The 11,667-nt window shown below is 32.3% G+C and overlaps 1 protein-coding gene across 1 annotated transcript; it reads right to left on the bottom strand.

Moving 5' to 3' along the window:
• Positions 1 to 3,457: 3,457 nt before the first annotated feature.
• LOC110778647 (protein PIN-LIKES 2-like) lies at positions 3,458 to 5,694 on the bottom strand. The gene has a single exon (XM_021983200.2). It carries the CDS (start codon positions 5,408 to 5,410, stop codon positions 3,998 to 4,000), a length of 1,413 nt encoding a protein of 470 aa, XP_021838892.1. The 5' UTR covers positions 5,411 to 5,694; the 3' UTR covers positions 3,458 to 3,997.
• Between the last annotated feature and the right edge of the window lie 5,973 nt (positions 5,695 to 11,667).

Here is an 11,667-nt window from a genome sequence, read left to right on the forward strand (position 1 = left end):
GTTTATTGTGCAGGATGGTGCATATATTCAAGAATTACAAGTTACTTTAATATAGGGTTTTTGGCACATGAATATTAGTTAGGTTTTAAAAAATAGAGTTGCGTGATTGCAATAATTTTATTGAATTGATGTAGTTTTAGAATCAATATTTTTTGTATTATTCAGATGATTGTAATAGATATATGCTTAAGAAATTAAGCTATTTTAAATGTAAACATTTTTTGAACTTATTTGTTATGTAAATCTTATTATATGCAGTTTATATTTATTACATATATATGGATGACTAAATTCATTTGAGAACGTATCTTTAGACCAATTCAAAGCATTATCATAAGCGCAGTTAAAAGCGTTGCCATAGACTTGATTGAAAACGTTGATATAAACTCAAGTGCAAGTGTATCTATAAACTCAAGTGCAACTGTGCAAGTGTTGCCATAAACTCAAATGAAAGTGTTGCCATAAACTCAATTGTAAAGGTTTCCATAATCAAAACTAAAAGTGTTGCCATAAATTCAATACAAAGTGTCGCTATAGATACAATTAGATGTGTTACTGTAAGTATAAGAACGCGTTACCTTAGTTTTAAACTTCAACCAACTACAAGCGAATAAGTGTTGCCTTAAGATGACGAATATTGTTGCCTTAAATGTGTAAATGTTGGCTTAAGTTGTTGAATAACTGTTGCCATACGTTAAAAGTGTTGCCTATAAAAAGCGTTGCCATAGTTAATTATAGCAACGGTTTATACTAACTGTTGCCTAAATTCGGGAAACTGTTGGCATAGACTTATAGCAACGCCCCCTATTGGTAACGGTTTTTAAACCGTTGCTATAGGCCTATTACAACGGTTACTTGGTCTATGGTAACGGTTAATTGCCGTTGCTATAAGCCTATTTTGTAGTAGTGATATTAGTCTTTTCTATAGGGGACACCAAAAGTGTATTTGCTAAAATAACCTCAGATGCTCCCTTATAGAATAAAAATATGTTATTTGACTGTATATTTTTCTCAAATTACACTCTCAATATACATTCATTTGAAATTTAAGTTACACACTTTGTTTGAGATTTGATTCAACCGGTCTTACACGCACAAGATGTACAATGAATTTATTGTACATAAAGATAACTTTTACACATATATTTTTTTTTTATGATAAAAAAGTTGACGGATTTTTTTTAAAAAGCTAAATGATTATTTTTATACATTATTAGTGATTTTGGAGGAATAATTTTACTAAAATGAAAAATTTTATCATTAAAAAATATAACTTTTAATATATCAGATAACTTTTAAGAATTTAAAGTTAACTTTTAATTAAATATACAATATTTTTTTGGCAAGTAAAATAAATTTCATTACTAACCAAAAGGTAGGTAAAAACCCAACAAAACTACAACTCCAACAAAAAGCTAGAAAAAAAAAATCAAGGTTTAACTCCCCCCACCTTCTAGGAAGGGTTGAAGAGAAACATATCATCTGTTTTACAACTCAAACAACTAGAAAATCTCTCATTGCATCAGTGCTAGGGGTGTAAATGAGCCGAGCCGGTCAATAAACTACTCGGGCTCGGGCTCGTTTAAAGCTCGTTCATGTTCGTTCATTTATCAAATGAGCCGAGCTTGAACAACTTTTGAAGCTCGCTTAATAAACGAGCTTGAACATGAACATAGGTATGCTCGTTCATTTAAGTTCATGAACAACTCGTTCATTTATGTTCGTGAACAAGTTCGTCTAGTTATGTTATGTATCATATTTTACCATATATACGTTTTTCAAATATAAATAAAAATCATGTTTTTGACTTTTGGAATCTATAATATGATAAAAATATTTGAAATAAAATTTTAATTGCTAAATTAGTGCTCTTTGACTCTTTCTAAATTATTAGTTTGTTTATCAAATAAAGAAATGTATACTTTAATCTTTATTATTAGATATAATGATAATTTGTTAGATTTTCAAGTGGTTATACTCTAAAGCTCGTTTAAGAAAGCTCGTTTATAAACTCGGCTCGATTAATAAATGAGCCGTTCACGAACAGTTCACGAACACAAAATCTTTTAAACGAACCGAGCTTGAACAAAATTTTGAGCTCGGTTAAAAGCTCGGGCTCGGGCTCGAGCTCGCATAAGTTAAATGAACATGAACATGAACAGGGTAAAGCTCGGCTCGGCTCGGCTCGTTTACACCCCTAATCAGTGCTTCTAGTCTTCTACAAGCAACTCTACAAACAATGTTATGCATGGTCCCCACCATCTAATTAAATAATATATCTACACCCCACCCCCACTCTCACTCCCTAAAATGATATGATCCCCACTTGTTTTTCTTATTAAAATATCTACTCAACCCCACTTGTTTTATTACTTTATTTCATTCAATTCTTTTTCTTAATACCCGTGCCCGGCCAAGTGTATCTCTTAAATAAATACGGAGGGAGTATTACATAAGTCAACTCATGAATAGTTTCTTATCACCTAAAGTACCTAAAATGTCATTAATATATTTAAACTAGTTTAGGGCCCGTGCAACGCACGGCTACTACTAAAACAATTTATTATTTCAATAGTAATTAAAAGACTTGTGATATTAGGAAAAGATGAAAGTAAAAAGGATATATGAAAAAGTATAAGTTCAAAGTTGTGTAAAAAAATATTCAAATGAACTAAATTTGCATATACAAAGTTAAAAATTATAGTCGTTTACTTGTATGTAGAAAGATCTAACAACGTTAACCAAACCCGAATGACTCAAGACTAATTTTCGAAAAGACCCGAGCATAACCGAGTTAGCCAAATACAACATATTTTGAATTGAGTAAAATCTTGATAAATAAACTTATATGTTAGTCTACTTACCATGTATTATTATTTTAATTAACATTCTTACTTATCAGTTACCATGTATTATATTATTAATATAGTAGACTAATATTAGAAGTTCATTTATCAATATTTTTTATATTTCTTATCAGATTAAAAAGTTATAATAATACATAAATAAAATTATATCATAAAGGAAAAAATAATATTGATTTAGCTTTCCTCAATAATATTGATTTAGCTTTCCTCCCATAATATATTAGGCAGTACACATCTATGGTAATTAAAATATATTTTTAATCTTAGTTTCATAAAAAACGTAATGTAATTTATTTATTTTAAAGTAAAAAAATAAAAATAAACATTTTGGCGGGAAAAAATCGCATCAGGAAATGACACGTGTCATTCCTGGTGTCTCTTTTTAGTATATAGTAATAGATTTGAACCACACATCACATACATTTAGATACTTGCAAACGAGGAAGAAAAGATTTGAACCTATAACCAAGATCTCGTTGGTATGATGAGTATTTATAAATTATAAAGCAAATCATGTTCTATGTTCAACACTAGCAAAAGGCAATACATATTGAGTGAATACGCAAACCAAAAATGTATGTCTTTTGTTTTGTGTGCTTCTATCTTTATTTATATGACAGAATATAATCATCACTTTCAAGCCAAATGTTCAGTGACAAATTAGATAAAGTTGAGACTAAATCAAACCCACAAGGCCACAAGTTGTCATCTCCACCCTATTAAAGTCGAATCTTCTAATGTTGAAAGGTAAACAAAGGCACTGATAATAGCAACTCCTGATTATAAGTAACATTTCTTATACAAATATTACAAAATATCGCACATAACCACCAGTAGGCAGCACCTTCAGCTTATACCCGGATATATCTTAAGCGTATTCAAGGAGGGCGGAGAGGCCAATATCTGATATGTATTTCAAGATATATATCACCCTACCAAACGATAAAATAGGGATAAGACAAACAATAAAACATGTGCCATTTTGGAAAAATGAATACCATTTTTCAAAAACCGATGTCATTTTTCAAAAACGGATGCCATTTTCAAAAAAAATTGATTTTCTCCTTTAGCGTTTGTCTTTAGCCTAGACGTACCCAGGTATAAGATCGTCACTAACAATAAACAAACCCTCAAGTAAAAGAAGGTATAAGAAAGTTAAAAAACACAAAAATATACAGAGAAATAGAAACAACAGCAAAAACATGCTGCCAGAACAGAAGTGCAGAGGCCTCTTGAACAGCAAAACCCCTCAAGCTAGCAATTGCACCAAGTAATATAGCACTAGGTGTAACATAATGCAGCAATATCACAAACCTATACATTTGATCACCTTCAACCAATAAACCTAGCTTATCAGCAATAATCACCACTCCAATTCCTGCCAATGGAAGCACCAAAAGCCTCGCGACAATGATCCCTACAGTAGTCCTGATGCCAAGCCTAGACTGCTCTGGTCCTTCGGCTAACATCCCACCCAACACAAGCATGGCAATAGGCATCATTGCATTTGCCATAAATTGAAAACTATCAGTAAGGAAAGAAAGAGGGGCTTCCTCACCAAAAACAAACCCTTTAAACTCAGGAACCATACCAATAATTATGGCTAAGAAAGAAGCAATTGTAGGAGGGCTAAGTATGTGTTTAATTGGTGTTTGTTCTGCTACAATCCTGATTTTTCTTACCATTTTAGGCTCTGGAAAACACCTTGTTGATTTAGGATCATCTTTGCCATCTTCTCCTTCTTCGAATGGTCCTAAGTCAGGGAGTGTTCTAAGAGAATCAAACAACAATGAGTTGAAGACTCGAGCAACAAAGGGTGTCTTAGAGTAATGGATTTCTTTGTCTTCCATCCCTGGCCATTCTGCATCATTAAGTAGTGGCATATTATCATCGCGAAGAATCATATCATAATCTCTTTGATCCTCCTCCTGAATTATCTCATCATCATTATCATCATCCAATAAGCTGTAGGTTTCCTCCATAACCTCGTAGTAGTCTAAAGGAGGCTCCATCATATGATAAACAAAGGTATAAACAAGAGCAACTGCAACCCATTGAGAAAAACAAGCATAAGCAACTCCATTCTTCTCACAATCTTTTCCAAAGGGATGATTCTTTGTATGACAAACTGAGGTTATGATAGCTAAGGGAAGATTTCCCATGTTCCCTAACGCGGTCATGATCACTGTAAACCTGACATATTGAGGTGGAGGGCGGCATATAAGGGCTACAAGGTACCCTAACAATGAGCCTATAGCAATTGAGAGAATGACATTCAAAGGGATGAACCACCAAAGGGTGAAATTCTTAAGGGTGATGGATTGGCCTAAGTTAGTGAAGATCAAGCAGGGTAAAAACAGACCAAATACAAGCTTGCTTAAGAGCTTAAATGTTGTTCTTGGTACAAGTTTGGCTTTTGGGTGTGCTAAAAGGACACCAATTAAGGTAAGGGTGATAAGCTTTAGTAATGGGACTATAGCACTAAATAAACTCTCATCTTTCATCTTCCCTTGATATAGTTTAGAAAACAATGATTCAGCCATTTTTCAAAATTATTTGCAAAAATTTCTAAATGACCAATTGAGTTTTCCAATCTAAAGAGGAGCTAGAAGATCGAAGAAAAAAGAAGAGAAAATATATCAGGGCAATCCTAGCAAGGTTGAAGAATATCAACTTCTTGCTAGGTTTATACTACTCCCTCGGTCTCTTTTTGTTCTTCTTATTTTGGATAGTTTTGTCTCACGAAACGATTCCAAATAAGAAAGAACAACAAGAGAATGAGGCGAATACATAAAATTGAATTGGTTTATAATTAATAAGTCTATTTTTGAATGAAATAGAAAAGGATAATATTTAGTTACTTTTCTTCCAAAATATTGTTTATGTTTTTTATGTGTAATGCAGGCTACTAAAAGATATGTGTAGTATTCATGGACTGCTTCTAATAAAAGAAGCTGAGAAATTTTCCTAGTGCACTTATTGTAGCTTGAAAAGGCATAGGACAAATGCATCAAATCAAAGGGAAATGTAACCTTTTATTGACATCTAAAGGGGGCATTATAAATCTAGCATGGCCATGGCCAAGATCTTAAAGGAACGGAGCAATATTAGTGAAACGGAGGAAGTATAATATGTATTTACTCCGTTCTATAAATATGTTCCAGTTCAAATAGATAATATTTATAATTGAGGGGTTTTTAAAAAAAAATTATTTCTAACATATAAGACAAAAATACTGACGTGAAGTTTTGTTTTTTATCCGTCTCAATTAATACTTTAAGAATATCAAAATTTTATATTTCGTATTTTTTTTAATATTGTGTAATTAAAATAAATAAATTACAATGTGTATGGGTGAACGTGAAAAATAGAATCTGGAACATCATTATAAAATGGAGAAAGTAATATCAATGATTATTAATTCTCGGCTATGGTTTTAATTATCAAAGACAACTAGCATTTTACCCGTGCAATGCATGGGAGCATTATATATAATGTGGAAAACTTACATCACCCGACATACAATTTTTAGGTATCATAAAATATAATTTTTATATGGTACATTCACAAGGTTAATGCAAGATAAAAATAAGTAGAAGCACTTTATGTTTATTACTCCTTTCCTACTTTAGGTTATTATAAAATCAGCCTAAACAAAATTCAGGAATAACAATCAACGCCAACGACAATGTGATATACATTATACTTATAATTTCTTCTAAAATAGCAAAGAAAAATGATTATCAATTAAAATAATAAAAATTAAAGCATAGTAAAAAAAGTGAAAGTACATAAAATAAAAGCATATTACCTCTGAAAATGTATGTTGATATAGTTGATTGTTTGAAAATATAACGTAAAAATGGTTAGTAATCAAATTTATTTATAAGGGGGGCGTGGGAGATGAGAGGTTGATGGTTTATTGGAAAAAATATTTAGTTTTCTTGTACTCTTTTTTTTTAAAGTTAATAATCTAAAAAGATTATTAAGTTATAAGTACTAATGCTTATTAATTGATTTGTGATTATTTATTTCTACGTTTAAAAAAAAAAATTATGGGTGTCTTTTGAGTTGCTGTTAATTTTTTATATACAAGGGTGTCTTCAGGGGCGGAATTAGCCCCCCCCATGATATGTTTAATTTTTTATGTTTGAAATATTGCACTGGCAAAAGTGATAAAAGAATTGTGTCAACTAAAAAATAACGGAAGAAGTATGCTTGTAATACCTCGTATTTTTAAGTAATTATAAATATATTTAATTATATTTATAAAGAATTTAACTATTTTATAAATTAAAGTGGCATTTAAATAATTATTTAAATATGTTTTATTAATTAAAAATATTTATTATTTTAATTAGTGATAAAATTAATTTAATTTTAGTTGAGAATTTAATTTGGATTTTGAAAATAAAAAGCAATTTGAAAATTCCTATTGTGAGCCCAAACGAATAATTCAACAACCCCTATTAATTCATGCCCAACTTCATTATTCCTAATCCTAGCTCACCTAGGATACAAAACCTATAAATACTCCCTCACAATTCATTAAATCCCCACTTCATTAAATCTCACAAACTCACAAACTTTCTCTCTCCTCTCTTTTCTTTTTTTCCCCTCACGTCACTTTCTTCCTCCCTTCTCTCTTACGTCGTTGGGCCAGCCGAGCAATCAGCCCAGCCCCGTCGCTGCCCCTGTTGCCTCGCCCCCGTGCACCCTGCTCCCTTGCCCGCCTGCTGTTGCCTTGCCCTCACTGCTCGCCCCGCACAACAGCACTACAAGCACGAGCCACACGCAACGACAGACCCGCACACACTAACAAACTATTCTAATTCCTCTTTTTCCTAATCTATTCTATTTAAATTATGTTTTAAATTATGGATTTTTATGATAATTTTTGTTGGATTATGAATTTAAATTGTATTTGGATTGGTTATGAACACCAAAGTTGAATATTTTGTTGATTAGATTATTGAGGATGATTTAGTGTGGTGATTTAGAGGTAGTTTGTAAATTAAATTAAGTTTTAATTAGGTGTATATGGTGCAATAAGTTTAAGAATAGTTGTATTGGGTGAAAATTAAGTTTATGACTAATGAAACACTAACAAACTGTCTAAAAATTTGGGTATTTGGTGCATTTCTACAAAAAAACAGGAGTAGTTTATGTGTTATGAAAATTAGGAGGGTATTTGGTGTATTTTGAGAAAATTAGAGAACATTTCATGAAAAAACCGTTAATTAAATGACCAAACTTTCTCTCTCTTCATAGTACCACGTCACCCGCAATTTAGATGGTGGACCATGGTGCACAACGAGCATGGTGCACCTTAAGAGCACTAGTATTTAATTAAAAGAACATAAAAATATTTTTTATTTATATTTTTAATAAATAGTGAAATATTATATCGCATGTTTTTTTTTATCATAGTGTCATGTTCTTTTGCTTATGCACATACGTTCTTTTGGTGCACCATGCTCACTGTGCACCATGATCCATAGTCCATAGATTGAGGTTAGTTAAACCAGCGATTAAAAAGGAAAGGATGGAATAATGTTAAATAAATTAATAAAATATTATGGCTGCTCTCTTCTGCGTCGACTGCTATGTGCTAAAGGCTGCGGAATAAGAGCGGTAATTCTGGACACAAGAAATTATGGTCAGGTCACTTGCTAATCTTACTGATCACAGGCTCACAGTATATGCAAATTAATTAGATAGATGAAGTTTGTATAATTTTAAACCAAAAAAAATTGACTAAAGTTTGACAACATATGTTCATTAATTTGAAATATTTCCATTTCAGAAAAATCTTTACAATTACTATTTGCACAAATATTAAGACAAAGTAGGAAAGTTGGTTGAATGTAACAAAATATGGATAAAGTAAGAAAAATGTGTAAAAAATATGGGTTGGTGTAAGAAAAAAAATGAATAAAGTAAGAGAAAATGAGTAGAAAATGATAAATTTTATGGGGGTAAAAAGGGTAAGGTAGTAAATTTTCATGTCTAAAAATAGAATAAAGCAAAGTGTAAAGAATATAATGAAACGGATTAAAAAAGAAAGCTTAAAAATCTTTTCTGAAACGGAGGTAGTAAGAAATAATGTAACATTACATCTTGTGAGAACTGAGAAGTGAGAACGTAAGCGTACAAGTCAAGTCTTAAGCCTAATTAAACAAAAGCCTAAATAAAACAAAGGTAATTAAGATGATAAAAGCTTGAGATACTAGGTGATTAACTTGTGCCAACCAATTAACATTAAAATAAGGAGAAATTAAGGCATAAATATTAAGGGTTCCACCTTACATTCTCCAAATTCAAAGCGTATAGCTTACAAATCCGAGGCGGTTGACTTGAGAGGGGTTATGAATTTGTGGTCCGATAGACTCTTTATTTTACGGTATAATCCCTTCTATCATCTCAATTCCATGAAATATTAACAACACATTTGAAATCAAAACACTTGATACAACAAATCCTATGATCCCCATGCCAAAACTTGGCCTAGAATTCATAAGAAAAAGTTGCATGTAACCAATTTCTCTACAAATACCACTTTGAAATTGCATGTAATATTTCTTCTCCCATTCAAACCAATTCGAAGGAACACAAACTTTTTCACCCTTTTCCATCATTTCCAGTTCCTTTATCCGCAATCGAAGCACAATCATATCCTCATCCACCATTCTACCACCTCCAGAATCTTGATTATCCGTTCTTTTACAACAAGTAACACCAGACGTCGAGTAAACATGTATGTTATGTTTTCTGTTGCTTGCATAACAACCTCTTCTAGGCCTCGGAAGCCTACATTGTAACAAAATTTTCGAGGTACACGATGAAGAAACAAGAGATGAACTTGAACTCAACCTTATTGATTTCATAACACTTGGGAGACAAGGAGATAATACTTGAAATAATTGGCTACTTAATTCCATACTCTTATATGTAACAAAGTAAAAGGATTTATTTTGTATAGGTAAAAAAGGAAGATGAATGTTGTGGATTAAATTTTCTTACAGGTATACAAATGTCTAGGTTGTACTTCGTGTATATATATAGTTTAGGAGTCCCCAAGACTTGCGGCTGGACCGTGTCACATAATGTATCGAGTGCGACACTAAAACTCGAAAGCGCGTGTAACCCGTTTAAGGTGTTAATCTTTTTTGGAGTTTTATTGCAATTTGCGTGTAATTGTGTAAAATATTACTCCGTATTGAAAAAGAAAAGCATACTTTTCTTATTAATGAAGAAACAGCTATACCAAGACAAAATAATTGGACGTCTTTTGATAAGAATCATCCCCAGTTAATCAGTTATGACTCACTCTATTTTCCCGTCATGAAGCGTTCTTCAACGTACCATTAATTGTAACGTGTAATTGCGCTGCGTAGGTCCGGTGAACCTATTGTAGGCACTTTGAACCAATTGAGGTTGGCATGAGTGGTTAAGGGCCTCTTGCTCCTTAACCAAGGTCTCGGGTTCGAGCCTTGGGAATGGAAAAAATCTCAACTGGGAGGGATGCTGCCCATCGAGGTACCCATGCAAACTCCCACGGGAGATTACCTCGCCGAAAGCGGTGGGAACTCCTCGTAGTAGAACCAAAAAAATTGTAGGCACTTTGAGATTACAAACACTTCTCGTATTATACTACTTTCTTATCAAATAGTTTTACTTTTTAATTAAATGGTTCCATTCTAATATTATTAATTACTCGTATTACTTTTGGATAAAATGTTATACTTTCTAATCAAATAGTTTATAATTATCGTTTTTAATGCTTACATCAACAGTCTTACACATAAAACGGTATCACAGGAGAAATACTCCTTTGAGATAGGGAATCCCCTCATGATCCAACCCCTTCTCAACGTATCTAACCTGTTTATATGATATATAGTCCAAGCTAATTTGAGAGGGTCTCAAACTTAATAGGGCCTTCCATCTTACCTTAAAAGTAGCGTTTAGTGATGTGAGATCCGATAGACCTATTCTTGACATAAATACAATGAAACACATACTATCTCCATTCTTTTGTTCTAGTAACATTTGAAAAATAAACGGGAGTATATTATTTCCCGGGGTGCCTATTCCAAAATTTATGCTAGTTTTAATACACCAAATTATTTTTCGATACAAAAAATTAACATGCTTAATTTTATTAAATTAAATGAAGTTACTTAGGAAGTTTGATACACCAACCACATCGAAATCACATCAAGATAAATTTTTTTTAATACTAAATAGCTACATAGATATCAACTAACTTAATTGATTACACTATTAAAATTATAATAGGAGATGGTACTTATGATCTGACATTGTATATTTGTCTACACCATTTATCGTTTGTGGCTCTCGCTACACCAACCAACGTACAACAAAAAGGCTATTCCTTCTTAAAGGTATAACAATAGATATGTGACTTGCTCTGCATTTCAAACAAACATGCACCCGTTTCTTTAATCATCCACCAACATCTCTCCCCACATTCTTGTTTATACTTTTTGACATTATAAATTTCAAAATGATGTACCTTCTTATCCCATTCTAACTCACAAATAATCTTTCCTGTATTCTCCTTAACTTCAAACTCATGGTATTTCCCATATAATAGGGTTTGATTCCCATAATCTTGCTCCTTACTTGTGCAATGTGCTCTAAGATCCTTCCCTTGTGCTAATGCGTTTACAATGCGAGCGTCTCGGATTTTCACCATGCCTAACCCCGGTATGGCTATTTCCTCCTCCCCCGCGTTAACATTCAAAGTAAAAATCATTAGCATATTAACAACAAT

This window comes from Spinacia oleracea, chromosome 1, assembly GCF_020520425.1.
Source record: "Spinacia oleracea cultivar Varoflay chromosome 1, BTI_SOV_V1, whole genome shotgun sequence".
NCBI lineage: Eukaryota > Viridiplantae > Streptophyta > Magnoliopsida > Caryophyllales > Amaranthaceae > Spinacia > Spinacia oleracea.

Bases quoted from the DNA above. Each gene is read 5' to 3' on its own strand.
- LOC110778647 (XM_021983200.2), bottom strand. From the start codon at position 5,410: ATGGCTGAATCATTGTTTTCTAAACTATATCAAGGGAAGATGAAAGAT.